The sequence below is a fragment of the Budorcas taxicolor genome, chromosome 1, assembly GCF_023091745.1.
Source record: "Budorcas taxicolor isolate Tak-1 chromosome 1, Takin1.1, whole genome shotgun sequence".
Taxonomy (NCBI): domain Eukaryota; kingdom Metazoa; phylum Chordata; class Mammalia; order Artiodactyla; family Bovidae; genus Budorcas; species Budorcas taxicolor.
The window spans coordinates 70,381,056-70,406,948 of record NC_068910.1 but is presented as its reverse complement, the minus strand read 5'-3'; the positions used below and the strand labels follow the sequence as shown (position 1 = coordinate 70,406,948).

At 38.9% G+C, this 25,893-nt stretch overlaps 1 protein-coding gene across 1 annotated transcript; it reads right to left on the bottom strand.

Annotated features, from left to right (window-relative positions):
• Nucleotides 1-14,308: 14,308 nt before the first annotated feature.
• CLDN17 (claudin 17) lies at nt 14,309-14,986 on the bottom strand. The gene has a single exon (XM_052648750.1). It carries the CDS (start codon nt 14,984-14,986, stop codon nt 14,309-14,311), a length of 678 nt encoding a protein of 225 aa, XP_052504710.1.
• Nucleotides 14,987-25,893: the final 10,907 nt, after the last annotated feature.

Genomic DNA, 25,893 nt, shown 5'->3' with positions numbered 1-25,893 from the left:
AGGAGCCAAAGTGAAAACTGTGAGGTTAGTGCTCAATACAACGAGTTCATTTATATCATTCAGGAATATAATAGATAAAATTTTTAACTCATCTGGGAAAGTCCAGAAAGACCCTGAGGGATGAAGTAGGGAGAGGCAGAGATGGCAGAGGGAAGAGTATGTGTAAAGGACTGGAAGCATGAAGTGTTGAGGCGAATTTCCAGAATTGAAAGTAAATGAACATGACCTTAAGTTTGAAGCATGTTTCAGAACAGTGATTGGTGACATTGTAAAAGTAAGTAATCGTGAACTCAAAAGAGCCCTGGATGCCAAACATCAGAACTGGAGATTTATTTTGTGAAGGATGGAAAACTAGTGAATAGCCCAAAGTAGAGACATAATCAGATTTCAGTCTTGGAAAAGAAGTGTGTTTAAAATGAAGATAGTAAATTCCAAAGGATCAAGACTTTTAAAAAAAAAAAAGAAAAAGTAAAAAAAAAAAAAAAAAAAGGAATCACTGGCAAGGTGTTTTATTCATCCAGTTAAAAAGAAGGTGAAGATTTGGCTTCAAAGAATAGGAGACAGGTTCCAGCATTATTCAGGAGGAAGCATGGATGGGAATGCTAACTCCATCAGAAGGTGAGCTCAATAAAATCTCTGTAGATTTTGACTATTGTATTCACTGGCTTTATCTCCAGGGTCTAGAAAAGCACCTGGCACCTAAAAAAAGGTTAATGAAATATTTGTTGAATAAATGTATAGATGGATTAATTAGTGACCAATGAAGGAGACCAAATTTTTGTTTATTAAGCATTTAATCACTAATCATAATATAGATAGAAATATATATATACTCATTTCTTTCTCTCTCCCTCTCTCTCTCCTTTTCCAACTATCCACTCATTCATCCATGATTTTATCACCTTTTCTATGTGTTATTTTACTTACCTGCTGCTGCTGCCAAGTCGCTTCAGTCATGTCCGACTATATGCGACCCCATAGACGGCAGCCCACCAGGCTCCCCATCCCTAGGATTCTCCAGGCAAGAACACTGGAGTGGGTTGCTTAGCTATATTGTAGTAAAAGTGATTATTTTAACCTCAAACTGTTTCTCACTTACAGAGACTGAAAATAGAGGAAAGAAGAAATCTTTGTAACTGCAAAGTGAAAACTAAAACTGAGAAATGGAGTATAAGGTTTTCTGTATAGGAAAATTCACAAGAAATGAGAAGAGATTCTGAGAACTAAAAAATTCTACCAATCATTTGAGGAGTGAGGTGGAGATGAATGTAGAAAATTAGTGGCAGAAAAGAAAAGTGGCTGGTGACAAAGAGTTCAAGTGACTGAAGAGCTTCTAAAATTAGGGATAGCTAGCATCAATTAATTTTTAAGATTGGTTTTTCTTTGCATTTTTGTTACCCAAACCCTCCCTATCAAGCATCTGGAAGTGAGTGATTAAGAAAAATGAATTATTATTCACATCTGAGATAGCCTGAGTAGGGAGAAGAAAATCAACCACAATGCTAAGCTATAACAGGTTGCTGTTGGTTTTGTTTAGTCACTAAATTATGTCCAACTCTTTTGTGACCCCATGAACTGTAGCCCACCAGATTCCTCTGTCCATGGGATTTCCCAGGCAAGAATACTGGAGTAGATTGCCATTTCCTTCTCCAGGGGATCTTCCTGACCCAGGGATCGAACCCATGTCTCCTGCATTGGCAGGCAGATTCTTTACCACTGAGCCAAAAGGGAAACCCTGTGATGAGCTTTTCTTCCCATGAAAAAATAATTTGCTAGGAATTTGGAATATATGATTTCCAAATATATTTAGTTCTCACAAGATAAATTAATTTCTGTTGGTATTTAAGTTACATATCTTAGTTGTTCCTTTAGGTAAATAAATATATCTTGCAGTAACACAAGATGCTGTGTATTTGTATATATGTCTGACGAGTGTCAGTGTTGAGTTTAAGGGGTTCATGAGATAATGGAAGGAAATTTCTTTCTCCAGTAGTTTCCAATGGTTCTTACTCAATAAAAACACAGGCTCAGACTGGCTGCCAAAATGCAGGCACAGTCACAGCTCTGTGGTAGGCGAGCTCCAATTAGCCAAAATTTGAGGATCAGTCCTGTTCAGGCATAATCCAGGGGTAATTGCCATGGTTCCCTTCCCAAAGTCTTGCACGTTTAAACCACTCCTCTAAATCAAACTCCTGTTTAAGCTATAATAACTCCAAACGAAGTGATGCAATAGCAGTCTTTATGAACAGACACGAAAACATTCAAAGTTGCTCTACTAGTTGCCACGAGTGTTTTTTGAAGCTGTTTTAAGTGTCCTTTTGCATTTGAGATGGCATGGAAAACACACAAGCAGGGAATCCCTTGACGGTCATGATTAGGACTCCACACTTACACTGCAAGCGTTCCCATCTCTTATCAGGGAATTAAGACCCACATGCCATGGGGAATGGCCAGAACAAAACAAATAAGCAAACAAACAAGAGGAAGACACAAAAGAAAATCCACCAGTAGCAAGAGGAAGCAATAACAAGGCTAGTTCAGAGGAACTCCTAAAATTCAGATAATTAATTAGACTAACAACACCTTTGACAACACCTACAAGACCTAGTCTCTTTGCTTACAGGTAATTACAATGTGAGGGAGAACACAGGCTTGCCCTTCCTATTGCTTTCTCAAACTCTATATGGAAAAGGTGATTCCAGGGTGTATATAAGACAGAAGATCCTGAACTCCATGATAGATCATCTGATTAAGTACATCTTATATAGGAGTGCAGGAATATGCATTTTTAACAAGTATCTTCAGTTTTTCAGATACAGTCACTTTAACAAAACATTGGCAGATAGTGAGATTTCAGAAACTTATATGTGTGTTAGTCACTCAGTCGTGTCCAACTCTTGCAGCCCCATAGACTGTAACCCGACAGGTTTCTCTGTCCATGGGATTCTCCAGGCACAAATACTGGAGTGGATTGCCATTCCCTTCTTCAGGTGATTCTCTCGACCCAGGGATTGAACCTGGATCTCCTGCACTGAGAGTGATTTCCTTACTATCTGAGTCACCAGGGACACCTGAAACTTAAAGCAGATTTACTTCATCTTTTCTAAAAGAACCTTCCTCATTAGCCCACTAATGCTTGAAATGCCTTTAAGGGCAGACATAGCCTATCAATCCACAATCAGAGATGGAGATCTGTCTGGTAGTTTTCAGATCTAATGTGATTTAAATGTCTTTCAGTATTCTGTCCTAAACCCATGTTGTCGGGATTGGGGAGGTAAGAAGACTGCAGGTGTTAGGGTTCGCAAGAGAAACAGAATCACAGTCTATATGTATTTATTATAAAAAAATTTTAAAAAATGGTTCACACAATTATGGAAGTTAAGTCCTTAGATACTGCTCTCTGGAAGTAAGAGACCTGGGAGAGTCGGTGATGTAATTCCATATGTGTCCTCCAAAGGCCTGAGAACCAGGAGCGCAGACGCTGTGAATCCTGGTGTACAAGCAGAAGACCTATGTTCCTGATCATTAGTAAACCGGGGGGGTGGGGGAGAAGAAGAAGGGAGAGACGGATAGACACATTCTTCCTTCCACCACTTTTGGTTGTAATCCACACCTCAGTGGGTTGAATGACATCCAACCACTTTGGGGAGGTGAGATCTATTGTACTTTACTAAACCCACCAACTAAAATGCTAATCTCATCTGGAAACACCCAGACAAATACACTCAAGAAAAATGTTTAGCCAAATATCTGGGCATTCTGTGACCCAGCAGGTTGACCCACAAAAATTAATCATCAGGCTGCCTTTGTTAACAACTGGCACTGAAATCCCTCCAAACATAATGCCTAGAATGCAAGATATGAGAACATTCATTTTCATAGAGTTTATGGTACAATTACAAAGTGTGTTTTTTTTTAATGTCATCAATGAAGTGGAATTTCATTGTGTTCCTTAGTATTTGACATTTTGATCAGGCCATCAAAATATATACACAAACATTTACTTTATTGAAAAATACTCTTCATGAAAGCTACACTTTTATTATTGACAGACTTTTGTTTTGTATTGCTGTTTTTCACTGTAGGATATGTTTGAGACCTAATAGGTGTGAGCCCTCCTTGAAAGAAGATAGTGACTGCTGGTCACTATTCTTTCTTTTGTTTTTAGACTATCTCATGACATCTAACCCCCTTCCTGGAGTACTGCTTGTTAATGTATTAGCTAAGTACTAATCAATATACTGGTTTTGATCAGCTTGGTAATTAATGAGGCAGATAGGAATAAAGTCCATTAAAATGACATTAGGGGAAACTTTCTGTGAACAATTGTAGCAATATGACTCAGTTGGGCAAATTCTTTTGACAAATTATAAACAATAAACTCTCCATTCTAGATTTCAAGGTCTTTCATACTCTGAAAACTTAACTGTCCCAAAATATCTCAAATCGCTCCGGTTATATACGCCTGTGTTCTAATGTGTGTTTCCCAGGATATCTCTAGGGTGTTTCCACGTTTGCAGCTCCACTTTGACATGTGTCCAAAGCTTCTTTCACTTATTTCTCCCCCCTGGGGATTCTGTTCTTCCCCAAGGTCTGTGTCAGTTACTGTCCTTTCTCTGCTTATGTATAATTAATCCATATTATCTCACTCCTCTTCATTTCCAGAGCACTTTATTTTTCAAATAGCAGTTATCACAGATTGCATTGCATTTCTTTGTTTCTTTGATTTACCTTGTTTACGTTTTGTTGACATGACTTCTCTATGGTATAGGAGACCTTATAGTCTCTACTGGATCTAACGAAAAATGTTTGTTGTACACACTACTGAAATGACAAAATGAGTAATTTAAATTTGATCTGATTATTCATGGATTAGCAAATTTTGTTCAAGTTTCTTAATGTCCTTGGTGATGGGTGTGCTTATCCAAAAACTAAAGATGGCAGCACCTAAACTGTATTTGGTGAAACACTTAGGTAAGATTGTTGATGCAAAGCACATGTATACCTCTAAAAAAATTTCCAAGATATCCCTATAGATGCAAAGAAATAAGAAAGGTGGGAAGCAAAACATATTATATTGCTAATACAGATAGTCATATTAAAGGAATGGATGGAATAAATTGAGTTTTCAAGTATCATTTTCCCCATATTTTATGAGGCAGAAGTTTGAACTGGGCTCACCCAAGAGAGGTCTTCTCTGTCCCACATGGTTTACTGGGGCTTGCTCTTATTTCAGGGACCTCAGTTGGGATTGCTGGAATTACTGGGATGGTTTAAATTACTGGGATGGACTTCTCTCTCTATCTGGCGTGTCATCTTCTATCAGAGTGGTTTGAACTAATAACATGGTAAGAGCATTCCAAAAGAGCAAGACTAAAAGCTGAAAGACTGATAAGATCTAGATGCCAGACTTGCTTAACGTCACTTCTTTTGCACTCTTTTGGTGAAAACAAGTCATGAGACCATCCCCCATTCCAGAACTGGGAACGTAGACCTCATTCCTTAATAAAAGGAACTGCAAAAGATTGATGGCCACTTACAGTCCACCAAAACAGAGATGGAGGAGAGGCGTATGGAGAAGGAATGATTAAAGAAGCCGCAGAAAGTGTGCTCTAGGTTTGGAGCAAACGTATCTAGGATTATTGACATATGAGATGGGGAAACTGGTTGTATGTAGTCGAAGTAGTAATTCATAGTTATGAAAAAAGAAAGCTGAGGAAAGAAAAGAAAAGAAGGGGTGACTGAAAGCAAACAGTAAAGGTTACAATTAGACATTTAAATGATTTTGAACTCTAATGAAGGAAGTGACCCGAAAATAGCTATGGCTGCTTGGATGTGATGTGAGAATCTGTGTTTCTGTATGTAGGAGATACGGAACTGAGGTATTCACCAGGTGAGCAGAGGGGCAAAAGGACTATCTCAGTAAACTAAGTAAGTAGCAATTGAATTAGCATTAATGAGTGTAAATGGGAAGGGGTAGGGTTTTAAAATACAAAATGCAAGAATGGAAACAATCAGGACCATAGCAGGAGGCACTCGACAGATCCTAAGTGAAGAAGAAGTAGAGTCACTCAGTTGTGTCCAACTCTTTGCGACCACATGGACTGCAGCCCAAGTGGCTCCTCCATCCATGGGATTTTCCAGGCAAGAGTACTGGAGTGGGTTGCCATTTCCTTCTCCGGGGGATCTTCCTGACTCAGGGATCGAACCCAGGTCTCCCACATTGTAGGCAGACACTGAGATCCTAGGTGACCATAAAATGTATCATCCAAACTGGGAGTTCTGAGTGAAGAAGAGGGTCCTATTAATTATTATTCTGGGACCACAGGAGTTAAGCCAGAATGTAGCAGCCATCAATGTTTTAAGGAACCAAGTAAACCGTGATACTTATGAAGGTTAAAAAAAAAAAAAAAGAGGAAACATGAAGCTTAGGAAAACATATTGAATGTTATGTTTGCCTAACTTTAAGGCCAACAGGACAGACAAGTGAATTATTTTATAGGCAGAGAAAGCAAATAACCTATAAAGAGCTTAAGACTTGGACTGATGGGAGATAATAACAATAATTATGCATTATATTTACATAATGCTTTATGATTAAAATGCTTTCACAGGCACTACCAGAGTTTCTCCTCTCAGTAGCTCTTTCAGGTAGAGAGGGTGGTTATTAGTCTCCCTATGTGGGGAGATGGCAAGGAAAGGCCCCACATGGGAGAAAGCATACTCTTTCAAGATGCCTTGATGCAGGGGTTGGGGGTGGGCAGTGGCCTGGTTATGTCCTTGGAAAGGTTATAGAACTGCTTTGAGCATCAGTTATTTTTTAACCTGTAAAGAAAAATAAGAAAAATTATATGTGTGCTGTGCTTTTAGTCTACTTAGAAGCACATAGTATGTGTCTGAAAGTATGTATTCACTGTCTACATTTTGTAGATGAGAAAACTAAAGGTCAATTTGAAATGGAAGCGCTGTATTATAAACTCAGGTCTTCTGGTCCAATGCTCCTTTACTAAGCCATTTGCCATTTACTGGAAGTTGAAAAATGAAGAATGAGTGAGTTCTCAAGAAAGGAGATGTATATAGGATCTAGGGAAGGAATATAAGAGCAGTATTTCTTAAAAAAAAAAAAAAAAAAAAAAAAACAACCTTAAAGAGAAGAGTTGTCAGCAATAGTTTTAAGAAAAATTGAGTCAGAAAAAAATAGAAAAAAAAAGGAGATAATTGATACAAATGTTTGTTAGTCTTCAGGTGACCACTGTTTTCAGAATTGTCAAAATAGAAGGTATTTCAAGGGGTACAAATTTCAATAGGAATGGACGCTCCATGCTCAGACAGGTCTGAGGCCAAGATGAGGGTGGAAGAGAAGGAGTCAGAAGTAGAGCCAGGGAAGGTGAGTGGAAAGTTGAGAGGCAGGTCTTTCCAGGGGGCAGCAGGTTTAAGTCTAGAGACTTAACTAGTCTTAACTACTTAGCTAGACTTAACTATTGACGGAAGGTAGGGTGGCCTTGAGTCAGCCCTCACTGAAGAGGCTGAGGAGGAGTTAAATAGAGAGGCTCACTTGTCTTGGCCTTAATTCCTTTCATGATCCTTTACAACCTTACAATCATATGATAACCAAGTCATGGTCAGCTCTGAGAGAGGATAGAAAAGGGCTCTGTAAACAACGATGGTGTCTCCAACGCTTTTGAGAATCTTCATACAGATTTAGTACCAGCTCCAAGATTTATCTTCCTCCTGATGATGCCGAATGTTCCTTTGTTGCTCCTTCTGTACCCACTGAAATTTTCCCTCCACTTCCAGTCATCATGGAAGGGATGAGATGGCTGAATGGCATCACCGACTCAGTGGACATGAAGTTGGGCAAACTCCTGCTGGTACCAAACTCCTGACGGTACCCCATCAGGACAGGGAAGACTGATGTGATGCAGTCCATGAGGTTGCAGAGATGGACTCAACTTAGCAACGGAACCATAATAACAACCAATCACCATAGCCTTTCATCCCTCCTCCTGCCCTTATTTTTGTTTTACTATTTTCTAGTTGTGTCCTGTCATCATTATCAGCTGTCTTTTATACTTTCAGATCTCCTTTATTATAGCCTATCACTTTTATTTTTTCTCAGAATCTATTTGACAAATTCATTTCTGCCAACTTCACGGCCAGAATCAATCTTGTCATTCAGAGTGTCTGGGAGTTTTTGTTCAACTGATGAAAGCATTCTTCAGCCCACAGGGAGACCAATCATGATAAAATGTCTGATACATTTTTACTGTGGTAAAAGTTTGAGTCATTTTGCTACAGCCAGGTCCTATTTTGATTGGCTTCATACTTAAGTTTTATTAGTTATTTCCACCAGAAAATTCTGAGATTTACTAAATCTGTCTAAATTCAGACTTTTGCCCATCTGAAAGATATTTTCTTGGTATCCTAATTTGTCTGCAGTAAGTCCTTAATGGGTAGTCCATTAAATAAAGATTTTCTTGGAAATTATCCTGCTAAGAGTACTAAGAACACAAAACTCCTCTAGACTCACTTAGGAATTGAACTTATGATTGCCCCTCAATAAGGTTCTTTATATTGTGATTTGCTTATTTTCTTCTTTCATTAATTCGTCATTTTATTCATTCTTTCCGCGAACATTTGCTATCTCTTGTGTCAAGTGTTTTGCCATGCAGATATTCTTAAAAACTGAACTTAATTGCTTTTTCAAACCCTCATGGAATGAAAACTTAATCTTATTCAGTGAGGGTCCCTCGTTTTCCCAGGGTTGTATCCAAGCTCATGTGAAGCCAAGTCATTGATCTGATCCTTACTACCATTGTTTGTTCATCTTGGGTTCTGTTGAGATTCCATGATTTTCAATTGTTGTGCCTCTCAGGTCCAGCCAGGGAAAGTGAAATCATTCTAAATATTCAGATTAGTAGAATTTAATAGAGGAACTTGGTTAGGTAGATTATGGGAAGATTTAAGAAACCAAGGAGAGGACCCTGGAGGCTTCAAAACACTAATAACAGCAGAAAACTGCTCTTTTCCTGAAGATGGAGGTTCCCTGGTGGCTCAAATGGTAAAAACATCTGCTTGCAATGCGGAAGACAAGGATTCAATCCCTGGGTGGGGAAGATTCCCTGGAGAAGGAAATGGCAACCCACTCCAGTACTCTTGCCAGGAAAATTCCATGAATGGAGGAGCCTCATAGGCTACAGACCATGGGGTCACAAAGAGTGGGACATGACTGAGTGATTTCACTTTCACTTTCCCTTTCCTGAAGATGAAGGAATTAAAAGCACTGATCATTGGACCCAAGAGATAAGCATCACTCGGCAGAAGCTGGACCTATGGTGTGGCCCATTCTAGCAAAGCTGGGGAGAAGATATAGTCAATGCTGGAGGCATCTGACCCAACAAAGAGAAAAGGGGTGGAGCTCTACTGCCCTCCAGTCTTTAATCTGGGGTTACTATTGGCCAAGTCTAGTGAGCAGCAGCTGAACATGGAGCTCAGGAGACAGCCTCAGTGGTCTGCACAGCACATTTCATTCACAGATACGAATCATTTTTTTCCCTATACCTCTTTTCTGTAAAAGAAATTGTTTTCAGTTATAAGCTCCAAGTTAACACATTTTTATTATTTATCCTTTAATAAACACGATATTCTTTACAAGTCATTACTCTGAAGAAACTCCAGTAAGTTCATTAAAGGTTAGAGTCACTGAAGGTAGATAGTGTATTTACAGTCTCTGCCTCCAATTTCTGTAGCATAGACACCATGAAGAGATAGAAATAGAACTTGAGTTATTTTAGTTTTGTTATTTTACAGCAACTGGAAGTTTTTATTTGTGTTAAAGAAATTAAAGCAATAAAACCAAGTAAACAGAGGGATGATTTGAAAAACAAGCTTTACTGAATATAGGAGAAAACTCTCTCTTAAAACAAACACATCTACCCATGTGTCCAGGCTCAGGGTAGGTTTTCTATCTCTCATCTATCTGTCATCCATGGTAACTACATGACTTTCAAGACTTAGACCAACATATTTTTCTCTTTTTGAGCAGGAGTTCTTTACCACTGACATTGTTTAGGAAGACCATTATGTAAAGATAATAAAAAGATCAGATTTCTATGTGTGTGTTTGTGTGCTGAGTCTCTGTAACCCCATGGACTGTAGCTCACCAGGCTCCTCTGTTCATGAAATTCTCCAGGCAAGAATAATGGAGTGAGTTGCCATTTCCTCCTACAGGGGATCTTCCCAACCCAGGGATCAAACCCTTGTCTCCTACATTAGCATGTGGGTTCTTTATCAGCTGAGCCACTGGGGAAGCGCCAAGATCAGATTTCTAGGTGGTTTTATTATTGCTCTTAAATCCTCTACAGATACAATTACCCCTTACTGCCTACACCTGGTGAGGACTGCAGCCACCACCCACTCTTGGCACACCACTGCATAACCTGGGGGCGGGGGGACCAACCTCCTAAGGATACAGATCAGAGCAGAGGAAGGTAAGGAATGGATCTGAAGACAAACAGGCCATGGATGGCCTGCCCCTGTCCATCATGTGTGTTGCTGATGTGGTCTCACTTCATCCCAACAACAGGGACTTTTGAAAACTCTGTTCCATTCTCGGGAGAGTAGGAAATGTTCTTCTGTTCCCACTGAGTTCTAGCTGTGGAAAATTTGTCAAGATTACCACTTGGCCTGTCAGTCTAAACACATTACAGAAGTGTCTCTTATTTCCCAGCACTGAGGGCGTGAAGAAAATTCTCAACATCCTTGTCTCCTTCTTGGTCAGGACACAGATCATTTCTGTCCTTAAATTCTCAAGCCCGTTTGGGAACCTGTCCTTTCTCTGTGTCTCAGTCCCTAAGAACTGCACAAGGGCAGTACATAGGTTTCTCCTCAGGGACACACTGAAATCTAGACCATCTTAACTGTTCTTTTTTATTTTACCTTTATCCACAGAAATCATTGTATAATCTTAAGATTCAGAGAAAAACCTGATTCTGACTAAGCCATTTTATTCCTTGCCCACAGTCTCCTCAGAATGTAGCCTTTTCAGACTAAAATTCAAGGACTGGTCTTTAAATTTCTGAGTTCTAATGTTTCGTCCCTTCCTTGTGGAAAGAGGAGCTCCATGTTAGTTAAAAATCTCAAATTACTATCCTGATGTATATAGTTGCTTGGTCATTCCCCAAATATTAATTGTCTCTACTTAGTATGGCTGACTTCTTGATTTCTCAGTGTTGGTATAAGTCATACAACCTTGGCATTTTCAGTTCTCTTAGTTAAAGTATAATGAATAATGAATAATGATTTCTGCACTGTCTACATTATTGGGTAGCTGTGGAGAGCAACTGAGCCCAACAAAATGCTTTTAAATGTATCAAGATCTTTCTGCAAATGAAAAGAAATATTAGTGTGCATTTAATTAAGTTTCTTTCCTGCAAAGCATTCATCTTTTAAAACATTTTAACCATGTGTGGCTGGATAAGATTATATTTCACCCCTCTCTCTGATCCTCATTCCAGAAGGAAATTAGCAATGCATTTCACTGGCCCAGTGGGGTAGGTAGTAAAACTGAAAGCAAAATCGCCTAGAAATTTTTCCTTTATTTATGCACTTTCACTTCAGAAAGCCTAAGTATCTATGAAGTTGCATAAAATTTTGACAGTGGAGGAGGAAATTTGTGGATGTGGTATTTTTAAAAAAGATCTTGTGGGAGAAGGCACAATTTGCTTCACAATTTGTCTACTGCTTGTAGACAGCTGGTAACCAGTCAAGAGGTCAGGTTTCCACCATGACTCTGGAAATTGGTATCATAGATCATCTGGATCCTGGCTGCAATGGTAGTTTAAAGTTCTTCTGGCCATTCTAATATAATATGCAGTGAAGGTTGAAATCTACTTATCCAAGTGGCCAAGAATAAGGGAGTCTCAAGAAAAGACTGCCAAGCATAACAGAGATTTGACTGAGCAGAGAGCCTAAAGAGACCTTGAGAACAAGTATTAATACAGTAGACACCTTCTCAGTAACATTTATGGAGTGATGATCATAGACCGATCCCCCGATTCCCACCACACAGCCACTGCTTATTCCTGCAGAAAGACTCCAAGAATTGTGTAACATGTGGAAGAATGCCCAAAAAGTTGAATTTAAATCAGATTTTAGAAACTGAAGATGCATTTCTTCCACATTGGGGTTTGTGGTATGAGATTTGCATCCATAGTGTACCCTGAAATTCATTGACAATTATTTTTTTTGGTGTAGTAGGGTAAAGATTTCAGCAAAGAGAAGGAAGCAGAACTATTGTGTCTTTTTTTTTCCCCAGAAAAGTACACTTTGATTAATGAAAGAGCAAAGAAAATAATCCTTAGTCCTTAAAATTTTGCCCCATATTCAGTAGTTAATGTTGTCTCTAGTAATTTTATGATTCTACCTAGAGTTACACAATTTTACTCTGAGTCTCTGGAAAACATGCCTTATTTAGATTCTGGGACCCATCCTGCAAGGCTAATTACTTCTTCTGGTGAGCCAAAGGGTAAGACAAATGATTCTTTGACAACCCTTAAGCATATATCTTCCTTGTCTTGATGTCTTATTTATTTGCCTGTGTAAGATAAATGACTCCTTTTCAACATGCCCAGTGTTCTGGCCTTTCTCAATTAAGCCTGAAAAATAAAACAATCTTAGGAAAAATAAATCTAAATTATTGTTTTTTTTTATTTTTATTGCTATGATTTGAAGACATTTACATTTCTTTGGACTATAGCATTAATGTGTTACTAATTTTTAAAATACAGTTTTATATTACCAAGGGTTTGACTTACCAAAATATTGCTGGTGGTTTGTAGAATAGAATGAGGGTTTGACATTAGTATCTAGCCTTGAGTTATCTCTGATTTAATGTTTCAGAGTTATTAGATGATCTTTTGAGGATAGAATTTCATTTTCAAACTGACCCCCTCCAAAAAAAGGCAAATAGACCAAAATCATTGGAAATATGCAACTATTTTACTTTATCATTTTATTATAATAAACATGAACATAGAATAAATATTTGGCAAACAAATGTCTCTTCACTGAAATTATGTATTGTATATGAAATACATTTTTATTATAAAATAAACACAATATTTGAAAAGTTAAAATTGAATAGATAACATTAATGATTAATAAGATATTGGAGGAGCATCCCATAGGAACGGTCTTGCCCCACAAACTCTGTTTTGCCCATAGACTTTTGTCTACCCATCTCTCCCCTACAATATTGGCATGTTCAATACATAAGAAGAAAAGAATTGAGAAACAAATGCATACAATTTGAGTAAAACAAAATGCTTTATCTATAGCTATTTATTTGAGAATAAAAAAGGAGGTACTTATTTTGGCCTGACTAATTGCCTGAATCATGACCTTGAGTCCTCAATCTACTTAGCGTGTATAGACCTGTGCAATGACTAAAGATTAAAACAAGGAACAGAAACCATTCCCTTCAACACCTAGATCTTAATTCATTAATTGGGGTTGTATTTACTTTTGATGGGAATTGAGTGTTCACAGTCTTCTATTGTTGTATCTTATCAAGACAGATAATTCTGTTTGCTTGTAGGTACACATCATAGGTTTTGAAAGCATATTATTTTTCATTGATAAATTGTTTTCCTTTGTATATATAATTCTCAGCAAGTTTAACTATATACATTAGAAGCTTTAAAATCATCTTAAATATCTTAGCAGAAAATCAAAGCTCACTTTCCCTAAAACTGTTTAATTGCTAATAGTTTCCTAAAGGATTAACAAATCTTTTCATTGAACTAGCGTTTCTATATTTTGATAAATTCAATTAAAAGCATTGTTTGATGTCTATTGTTTTTAGCTAATGGTTTAAAAAAGAAAGAAGCCATCGTTTTAGCTGTTTACTAATATTTCATGTTAGTAAAAGAAATATTTTGAATAAAAGATAATAGGTTATGCTTTAGAGTATGTTTTATTGCTATCGCATATCAATAGCAATAGAATTTGGACCTTTTAACAGATAATATATGATAGTGAAGAAAGCGGAATCTATCAGTAGATTACACAAATTGGACTGAAGATTAAGGCCAGAATAGTAAATGCATTTAATACACATGAGGTTAGAAGGTCCAAAGTAAGTCATTTCTCTTCCCACCACAGGTGACTACATCTATATGCCCTTTAAACTTCTCATCTCAATTTAAGAGCAGTCATAAAGCAAGTTCTCCTGCCTGGCGTACTTACAGTTTCTGGCAAGCGTCTATAAAACACAAGGATCATAATCCACAGTTGGACCTGAAAGATGTTAGACATAACTGGTGGAAGTCCTACTGAGCACCCTCACTGTCGGTCGTGGATTACGTGCATGTGGCACATGACGCCCAGGGGCTAAATATCTGTGCCTTGGCCTCTTTCGGTTGCAACAGCAGAACCCACAGAGCAGAGCCCCTCCGACGATGAGGACCGCGGTAGTGGCCCAGCCGACGAAGAGTGAAGCTCCCAGCTCTCGTTTCTGACCTACATGGACCGCTGGGTTGTAGAAATCCCTGATGATGGTATTGGCCATCCAGCACACTGGAATCAGGACGAAGATACCGGTCAGGATAAACAGGACTCCGGAAATTCCCACGAGGTATGCTTTTGCCCTCCGGTTAGAGCCTGTGCACCGAATCTTCTTCATGCCACAGATGCCGACAAGCAGAGCAATCACAGATAGGGCCACAGCCACACACATGAGGGCCCGGGACGCCTCTAGGGCAGGAGGGAGGGCCAGCAAAGAATCATAGGCCTTGCACTGCAACTTATCCTTGGCTTGTCGGACACAGTTCATCCAGAGGCCTTCCCAGACCCTTTCGAAGACAATAATGTTGCTGCCAATAAAAGCCGATACTCTCCACTGAGGCAGAAGAGTTGTGGTAAGGGTCCCGACCATGCCGAAGAACCCAAGAACCAGTCCAGCGATTTGCAGTGGATAAAATGCCATCGCCTTTGCTCTGAAGACTGATCCAGTCTGCAACGGGAGCTGCTTACCATTCAGAGCAGAGAGGCCCCTGTGAGTCTACAGCAGTCTCTGGTGATGTTCTATCGCTGTTACTGGGCATAACATTTTAGTCCAAATCCAGAGTAGTGACTGAACTTAACTGGCAGTATCTGTTGTAAATGCATGCTGCCTGTCTACATACATACATTTCTGTATGGATTATTTAGTAGTCATACGGAACTGTTTCCCAGCCAATAAGGAGTAGCCAGAGGTGTGTCCAGAAATACTGCATTCAGTGTTCATTTTTCTCATGTTATTGCTGTCTAAGCAATGTTGTAATTAAGTATCAAAGCTACCATTGTGGACTACTAATTACAGAGCTGAAAACTTCCTGTTTAAAAGCCACTCTGATGTTGAAGTATAAATATATGCGGTAAGCCACAACTGAAGACAATACCAGAACCTCGCCACTTCTTTGGAGAGCATTTGAAAAACACTTTGGATTTTAGATAATCTATTATTTTCTGCCAATCTAAGACAACTTTCTTTAACATGGTTAAAGAATTCTAGTATTAAAAAAGACTTCTGGAGTCAAATAAATGTTTAGGTATTATTTTCTACATTTCTGCTAAAATCATCAGTATTCTTAAAAAAGAGGCATGCTAAGCAAAACTTTCAGATTTCATGCTTTTTTATTTCTAAGATCCAGAAAGCAAGGAGAAACACTTATTATTGAACTTACTGGTAATTATTATATGTTGAGTAATTCCTTTCTCTCTAATGAAATCATGTTTAGTTTATAAGTACTCATTAGCTATTTCTTCAACAGCAGCCTGGAATACATCACATTTATCAAAGCAAAAAATATATATTCCATTTTTATGGCACTGTGTGAAAGTGGCCCTTTGGATTAGCTGTGCAATTACTTAAATCCAGATACTAAAAAGCTTTTTAGAGTTGGAAGACAGTTTCAAAGTCATCAGGCTTAAGTTTCCCATTTACTAGATGTGGAGTGTGAGGTTTCCGGAGCACTTGGCTAGAATAGTTTTGCAGTGACTGATCCAAGCTTCCCAGATCCCCTGGAGAAGGGAATGGCAACCCACTCCAGTATTCTTGCCTGGGTAATTCCATGGACAGAGGAACCTAGTGGGCTACAGTCCATGGGGTTGCAAAGAGTCGGACATGGTCTAGCAACTAAACAAAAACAACAGCAACAACAGTGGATCCAGGAATAGATATTAGATCTGATTTATGACGTATACCTCCTGTTTCTAGTATGACTCAAACAGAGGAGAATAGAGGTGCTTTTTAAGAACCTTCATTTGAATGGGACTAAACCTGACTTTCATGCCATCCCCTTGATAGTTTTTCAAATTTTCAAAGCAAGTAAAATTCAGTTGATGACCACATTCCTGCCATTGCTCAGACATGGAGTGGGGAGTAGGTTTAATTTGAGAAGCATAAAGATTTTGCTGAATCAAGTTCTGAACAGGCCACCACCTTGCTCATATTTTTTCAGTAGTCCTCTATTGCCCCCAAGATAAAAATTCAAATCCCTTAGCATAATGCAAAATTGGCTTGGCCCCTGACCATTTTAACACTTATATTCTGAACATGACTCCATCCCATGTCTTCACATTCTACTGCAAGTAATCCATTTGAAGGATGAAAACTACTTGAAAGCAACCACACCGAGTATATCCTAGGTAGGAGGTATTACCGCTTCCAAAATGTCCTCCATTTCAGTCAACAATAGGCCAAGAGATAATGGGTGGAAAATACTATCCAGGTTTTAAAAACCCATTGATTTACTTAGAATATGTGAAAACAACTAAGTTTCCAAAAGGGGTTGTCTGTCTATCTGTCTACCTATCTACACATCCATCTATCATCTTTCCATCTTATTTGCTGCTTTCTTAGTACCATCCTAGACCAAAGGAGCATTTCCTCTCAAAGAAATGTGAGTCATTGAGGAAACAGATGACTTCTGTATAGTTCACAGTTTCCTAACACCAGCTCAGGATGAAAGGTTTTCTCAGCTCTTTGTTTGACATTGCTGAGACACAAGTTTAACCATTCCCACCCTGAAGGGATTTGCCAACACTATTCTGACTTATTACTTCTATTTCCTCTTCCTCATTCTGTCTCATTTTTACTCCTTTCTTTATTTTGTCCTGGAAGTTTCCAACTTCCAGTTGTTTGATTTTTCATCTGATAGAATCTGTCTGTATCACATATAAACACAAGAAAAAGCTCATTTACTTAGAATACAGAGGCGCATCTTAAGTATAAGTATAATCTGAGAAGCATAAATAATGCAAGAGATTCAGCTTCCTTTTGCTTCTGATAGCCAATTGTCAACACCATCATGACTTTTAAAGGGAGATATTATTTTCCTGTCCAACATTTCTGTGAATCTTATTCCCTCCCACTTCCTCAGGGGCCCTTGGTCCATTGACACCCCATCTCTTTATAGCACCTATGGCTTCTTCATCTCTCTGTGTTGGCCTTTGGGAATAGAAAGATATGCAATTATCTTTCATATTAAAATTCTATTCTGCCCGAGCTATAGCCCCTGGTATGTACTCATATATATCTTTTAGATGCACCTTCACATTTTCCACTTGCGAGATATGTGACAGAATTTTGGGACATCTACACTATTGTATTCGAAGATTACTTTCATATTCTTACTTAATTGTCCTTTCTGTAAAGATCAAAATAAGCCATCATCTTCCAGTTGAGGTAGTAAACAGCACATGCCTTGGAGAGAAGTTTGTTTCAGTCTTGGCTTGACGCCTTGGCCATCAAATATTGGCCTGTTTCGAACTTCTCAAAACTGTCTGTTCTAAAAAATGAGACAATAATGATACCAACCTCATAGGGCTTCTTTGAAGATTGTTTCATGGAATATGAGGAAGTACCCAGGAAAGGCTTGCTGCAATGTTTGTCTCTTTTGCCTTTGTTATACATTCTGCTTACTTCTTCTCTACTTGCTCATCCTTGGTCTTTTCATTCCATTAGTGCCATGACCCAGGTTTGTTTGGTCTGGTTGTTCCAGGATTCCATATATACCATGATACTCTTCTCTCCTAGAAAAACTGTCTGGGGAGTTTCACCCAGGGCCATTAACTTTTACTATATTTTGTCAGGTTACAAGTTTCTAATCTTTTATCTTCAACCCAGGCCTCTCTCTGCTTATTACCTGGGTTTTTGTTTTGTTTTGCTTCTCTCAGCCCCTCAGTCAGTAGGAAATTCTGGAGCTCCTATGCCCTTCCAACTGCTGAGAGTGCTCACCTACATCCATCTTCAGGTATTTCCTGAAAACAGCCATCCTACTGAAATCACTCTACATTCATGAAAACGTTAGTTGCTCATTTGTGTCTGACTCTTTGCGACCCATGGACTGTAGCCCGCCAGGCTCTTCTGTCTATAGGATTCTCCAGGCAAGAATACTGGAGTGGGCTGCCATTCCCTTCTCCAGGGAATCTTCCTGATCCAGGGATCAAACCAGGGTCTCCTGCATTGCAGGCAGATTCTTTACCATCTGAGCTGCCAGGAAAGTGGACATTCATTCATGGGGACAGTCTATATCTAACGATTGACTGATCAGTATAGGAGTGTACAGGCCTAGCCCACTATCCCCAAGTAGGGGTTAACTCTAAGGGGCCCTCCTAGTTCCAGTGCTCACTGTGAGGTTAGCTTAGGCTTTTACTGAGTCTGTACTACAACTTGACTTCTTATTTCCAATTATCTTCCTTTTCTTCTTTCCCTCAGAAAGGAACACTCTATAGTAAACCCAATATGCCCCAATCTTCACCAGCAAAGTCTGCTTCTCAAGGAGCCCAATCACTGATTGATAACTTATTGTAATTTATTAAAGATGTTTCTTGTTCTAACACCACTATGCCTTAGTTTGCCTTTCAGCATTCTTACTTGAATCATCTTATCAATAATAATGTCTTATCTCGTCTCCTTGCCTGTGGTATTACTCCACTGACGACCATGAAGACTTCGCTGAAACAAATTCTGAACATACCACAACCTTGATTAAATCTTTTCTTCTCATTCTCTATTGCCCTCAAGATAAATCCAAATCCCTTAGCACAATGCAAAAGACCCTTCCATGGCTTGGCCTCTGCCCAATTTTAACATTTATCTTCTGAACATTTCTCCATCCCATGTCTTCAGAGAGCTTACATTTCAGTGAGAGTAGTAAACATTAAAAAAAAAAAAAATTGCATGCACAAAAATATCCAGGGCCAAATTGAGATAAAGCGAGAGATAAAAATATAGGGTATAGAAAACATAGGGTAGAAAGAGAGTGCAAACAGATGAGATCTTTATTTTAATTACAGGGTGAAGAAAAGGCTCTCTGACAAAGGGGTATTTAAGCTATAATCTGAAGCTTGAGGAGAAATTAGGCAGATCATCAGATAAAGAGTGAGGTAAAGAGGATTCTGGTCATGGGAGACTGGCTGGGTTAAGGCACTGAAGCCAAAGAGAGCTTGGGGCTAATGCAGGTGGAAGACCTTGTGCAAGAGGGACGTGAGAACTGCTGAAGGGCACATGAGGCTGAAATATAGGCAATGTCCAGATACACAGGGCCATGCGAACCATTTAATGATCTTCTCCAGAGATCCATGCAAAGTCAGTTAAGGATTTTAAGCATCAAACTGACATGATCAAAACTGTACTAACAAAATATAATAAGGATTTACTGTATAGCTCAGAGAACTCTATTCAACACTCTGTGATGGCCTATATGGAAAAATAATCTAAAAATGAGTGAATATATATATATTGGTTTCCCAGGTGGCAATAGTGGTAAAAAATCTGGCTGCCAATGCAGAAGACATAAGAGATTCAGTTTCAATCCCTGGGTCAGGAAGAGTCCCTGGAGGAGGGCATGACAACCCATTCCAGGATTCTTGCCTGGAGAATCTCACAGAGAGGATCCTGTTGGGCTTTGGTCCTTAGAGTCAGACACAACTAAAGCGACTTAGCATGCATGCATGGACATATGTCTTTGTATAACTGATTCACTTTGTTGTACACCTGAAACTCATCTGACATTGTAAAGCAACTATACTCCAATAGATTTTTTTTAGAAAAGCTGCTATTTGGAGGGAAGAGATTAGAAAAGTATACAATTGAACAAGAAGAAACCGGTTGGAGGGTTACTGCAATACTCCAAATGAGAGAAGATGCAAGTTAGGGTAGAGTAGCTGCAATGTGTAGCAGTTATAACTGACAAGGGTGAGTGACAGATTAAGGTCAGGAAATGTGTCAGAGAAGACAGTCATATCATTGGTATGAGCACCATTGTACACAGGGATTGAGATGTGAGACACTGAAGGATGGCCAAACTTTCAGAAACAGATCAAGAGTTAAGTTTCAGATGTGAACCTTGTGAGCCATCCCAGTAAAGAATGCAGAAAATCAGATTCTGAGGAACTCATAGGAATGGTCTGGATTGTACACAGAAAAATCCACACCCTCCATCCTGTCCACAAAATTATCTATGATTAGAACACAGGCAGTGAGAGGAATCTGACAGACTGCTGACTTACTCTTTCTTCACATCCTCCTGGGACTTATTCTGAGGTCTTAAAGAATCTAATTGAGGCTGAGGAAGTTTTGCAAAAATGCGTCTGAGTTTTACTTGCAGCGTCAACTTCCAGTGAACAGCAGTGAAGGTAGAACATCAGAATGGAAAAATGAGGATTCACAAAGTATCCTCATCTTGCCTGACTCTTCTCCCCTCCCAAGAGTTCCACACCTTAAAATATTCAGGTATTCTGCTAACATACTGTGTTTTATTTTGAAAGACACTGTTCTGTCTTCCTCCATGTCCAGTTCAAATTTTAACAAGTATAAATGAGTGGAAAAATTTTAATTGAATGCCTGTCGGATTGATTTGAGATCTATATAAGTAAATGTGTGAATACACATGGAGGAGAAGGTGATGACAGAGGATGAGATGGCTGGATGGCATCACTGACTCAATGGACATGAGTTTGAGCAAGCTCTGGGAGACAGTGAGGGACTAGGAGTCCAGGTGTGCTGCAAGCTCTGGGGTCACAAAGAGACAGACAGGACTGAACAACAATACATAGAAAATTTTACTTTATTATTGATTTTCATATATGCTATCCCCTCACCCTTGTTCATACATACACATTGCCCACCTGAGAATTATTGATTCTTCTTTAAATTTTGATCCAGATTTTGTCTAAGAGAAACTTCTGAATTATCAGAGTATGAATGGATACTCAGTCGTATAGTCCTCTTTGCGAACCCACAGAGCTCACCAGGTTCCTCTGTCCATGGGATTTCCCAGGCAAGAGTACTGGAGTGGGTTGTGATTTCTCCCTCCAGGGGAAGGAACCAGAGACTGAACCCTCCTTGTCTCCTGCAACTTCTGAATTGGAGAAGGGTTCTTTACCACTGTGCCACCTGGGAAGCTCCTTATCAGGGTGTATTCGACTCCAATCCCACCCCTCCATTTCTGCCATTTTTTTTTTCACATTTGACGCATAATAAACAGCCTGGTTCCGAATAGGAAAAGGAGTAGGTCAAGGCTGTATATTGTCACCCTGCTTATTTAACTTATATGCAGAGTACATCATGAGAAACTTTGGACTGGAAGAAACACAAGCTGGAATCAAGATTGCCAGGAGAAATATCAATAACCCCAGATATGCAGATGACACCACCCTTATGGCAGAAAGTGAAGAGCCTCTTGATGAAAGTGAAAGTGGAGAGTGAAAAAGTTGGCTTAAAGCTCAACATTCAGGAAACGAAGATCATGGCATCCGGTCCCATCACTTCATGGGAAATAGATGGGGAAACAGTGGAAACAGTGTCAGACTTTATTTTTGGGGGCACCAAAATCACTGCAGATGGTGACTGCAGCCATGAAATTAAAAGACGCTTACTCCTTGGAAGAAAAGTTCTGACCAACCTAGATAGCATATTCAAAAGCAGAGACATTACTTTGCCAACAAAGGTCCACCTAGTCAAGGCTATGGTTTTTCCTGTGGTTATGTATGGATGTGAGAGTTGGACTGTGAAGAAGGCAGAGCGCCGAAGAATTGATGCTTTTGAACTGTGGTGTTGGAGAAGACTCTTGAGAGTCCCTTGGACTGCAAGGAGATCCAACCAGTCCATTCTGAAGGAGATCAGCCCTGGGATTTCTTTGGAGGGAATGATGCTAAAGCCGAAGCTCCAGTGCTTTGGCCACCTCTTGCGAAGAGTTGAGTCATTGGAAAAGACTCTGATGCTGGAAGGGATTGAGGGCAGGAGGAGAAGGAGACGGCAGAGGATGAGATGGATAGATGGCATCACTGACTCGATGGACATGAGTCTGAGTGAAGTCTGGAAGTTGGTGATGGACAAGGAGGCCTGGCGTGCTGCAATTCATGGGGTTGCAAAGAGTCGGACATGACTGAGCGACTGAACTGAACTGAGCTGAACTGAATATGCATTTTCCTCCATAACATTTTTCATTAGTTCTAAACAGATATACATTTCTGCTTATGTTTACTCAAGTCTGTTTCCCATCTAGAGTATAAATTCTATGAAAACAGAGACCATCTACTTTATTAACTGCTATAGTCACACAGCATAGCAAAGAGGCTGACCCAGAATAGGACCATAGTAGCCTGGCCAGGAAATATTGTTTGAGTTAATGATGAATTAATTATTAGTACAATGCTTCATTTAGTTAGGCTATCCTTTAATTTAAGGATTAGCATTTAATTATATCTTCTTAAATTATAAATTCATAGTTTGAATATTCTACAGAGTTAAAGGCTGGATTTATGTAATGAAATACACTATATAACAATTTAAATATCTCATGTGTTAATAAAACATTTTCTATTCCAGGAATGAATTTGAGGGTCATCTAAAATCCAACTAATTAGGCTTACTACCACCACCTGGTCCATCAAATTTATCCTATCACCTGCCATTATTACTCAAATTCAACTGTTTTAAGGCTACTTTCAAGGCTACTTACATGCCAATATTTAAAATGGACTTTTCTGTAAAATCAGTCAGGGAAATTTGAATCTGCTCCAATGCAAATTTGTGTTAAATGTATGTGTTTTTGCTTTTGTGTACAAAGTTGAGTGTATGCTACAAAAGTCCCTGAATTTATCTTCCTTCCCTCACTTTTCTTTCTCTTCTTTCTGTTTTCAGTCTCTCAGAGCTGCAGAAATAGTTAAGAAGACTTGTTAAAAAGGAAAACAAGACAAGAAGTCATGTGATTAATGAAAAACAAAAGGAATTTTTGAGACGGGGTACAACAAGAATAGGAAATAGGAGGTAAAAAATGACATGAAGTCTGTCATAACGTATGTGCCACATTTCCTAAGCACTGGCCTTGAATTTGTATCTAAGCCTTTTAACGTTAAGGCAAAGTGTCCAGACCATAGAAACAAAAGTATTTCTTCAGGAGTTGCATCACTCGTCTTGCTTCTGACACGAGGAAAAAAAAATCTCTTTCACTGTGGAATAGAATGAACAACATCCTTGCAGTGAACATAGTAGCCAAACTGGCCCAGGTGTTCTTCTTTTATGGGAATCTAAATAAGATGGCCCAGGTGTTCAGGTCTTAGAGCAATAGTTCTCAGCCCTGACTTCATGTTAGAATTGCCTGGAGGAGCTTTGAGACAATACCCATGAAATAGGGCCCCACCCCAGATCCATTAAACTAGAATTCTAGGGCTCAGGCTCTAGCACCAGTATTTTTGTTTTTGTTATATTTTGTTATAGTTGCATCACTATTTTAAAAGCACCCTCTGTGACACTACTATGCAGTCAGATCAGGAGCCCTGCTTAAAAGCCTCTGTTCTGGTGGTTCTCAGTTTTGGTTTTTAATTCCAACCATATTTATTAACCATATCAAATCCCACATCAAACCAAATTAAATCAAAACAGCTCAAGATGGGATCCAGGAATCAGTATTTTGGGCACGGCTGGGCGGCAGAGGGGCATGCCGTGCAGCATGTGGGATCTTAGTTCGAGGATCAGGGATCGAAAGCTCACCCCCGACAATGGAGGCATACAGTTTTAACCACTGAATCACCAGGGAAGTCTCCAGGCATCAGTATTTTTAAGTATGTTAGGTGATTTTAGTATGCAGCTAAGATAGAGGAAATCAGTCCTGAATATTCATTGGAAAGACTGATGCTGAAGCTGAAACTCTTTGACCACCTGATGTGAAGAACTGACTCATTGAAAAAGACCCTGATGCCCAGAAAGATTGAAGGCGGGAGGAGAAGGGGACGATAGAGGATGAGATGCTTGGATATCATCACCAACTCGATGGACATGAGTTCAAGCAAGTTCTGGGTGTTGGTGATGGACAGGGAAGCCTGGCATGCTGCCATTCATGGGGTCGCAGAGAGTCGGACACGACTGAGAGACTGAACAGAACTGAACTGAAGACAGTCACTGATCTGTATGAATGGATGGATCGTATATCCTTAAAGTAATTTTACATCAGCATTATTTCTTTCAGTAGAGCTGTTGAGACTTGAGAGTGACTTTGGGGTTATGCTCTTTGACAAGAACCTACAGGGTAAATATTTTACATTGCTGGGTAAACTCAGTCTTATGTGAATAAGTGGTGAACAGCTTTGAAATAAAAATGATAAATATATTGTTCTTATCTCTCTGCAGTTAGGCAATGTTATTTCTTAAAAAGCAGAGTAAGGACGTGATATTTACCAATTGTAGTTGAAACTTCCTCAACTGGAGTATTAGCGCAGTGTTTCTAACTGTAAATTATGTTTAATACCTTTGAAAAACAAGTTAGAATTTTTACATTATAATACTATATTACTTCATTTATGTTCAGACATAAAATGTCAAATAAACTTTTATGCTTATGGTCCTTACAAAAGCCATAAAACCAAAATAAAGTTAATTACAAATGAGACTGAACAATTGATAAAATTTAAATGATCATTAGTGTGATATGGTATATAATATTAAAATTTGAAACTAAATTCTGGATATTAGAAATACTAACCAAAAGATACACTTTCATAATTTGTCCTCCACTTGTCACTTTTTAAAAATTTGTTGGATTTTGAATGTGATACACCATTATTTGAAGCATTCATTTATCATTGTCATTTATTTTTCATTATAACAATAAAATTACTCTTAGTCTGACCCACTCTTCTGATGAGCCAAAATATTTGAAAGCATTTCTCTAAGTAAAATATGACAAATTAAAATGCACTGTTCATTATTGCATATTTATATCTATATTGAATAATGAACTATTGCAAAATTCAGATCTGCTTATTATGTTTGATCCAAATATGAGAAAAATTAGCAAGTTCTTCCTTTCACTTGATGTTGCCTAAGTGTCTCTGCATGTCGTAAAGTTCAATAACCCACTCTTTGATTGTGAACTCTACATATGCACAGTGTACCATGACCACATTTGACCTCTATTTTGAAAATGATTCCAGTGTAAAATGTCATTTTCATGAAGGCAAGTCAATGTCTCTATTAGTTGATTTAGAAAACTGAATCCTAATGTTGAATTTCTTTACAATGAAAATTATCACTGCAAAAGATCAGTTCAGATCAGTCACTCAGTCATGTCCGACTCTTTGCAACCCCATGGACTGAAGCACGCCAGGCCTCCCTGTCCATCACCAACTCCTGGAGTTTACTCAAACTCATGTCTATTGAGTCAGTGATGCCATCCAACCATCTCATCCTCTGTCATTCCCTTCTCCTCCCGCCTTCAATCTTTCCCAGCATCAGGGTCTTTTCAAGTGAGTCAGCTCTTCACAACAGGTGGCCAAAGTATTGGAGTTTCAGCTTTAGTATCAGTCCTTCCAATGAACACCCAGGACTGAGCTCCTTTAGGATGGACT

Excerpts from the sequence above, each read along its gene's own strand:
- CLDN17 (XM_052648750.1), bottom strand. The coding sequence starts at position 14,986 with ATGGCATTTTATCCACTGCAAATCGCTGGACTGGTTCTTGGGTTCTTC.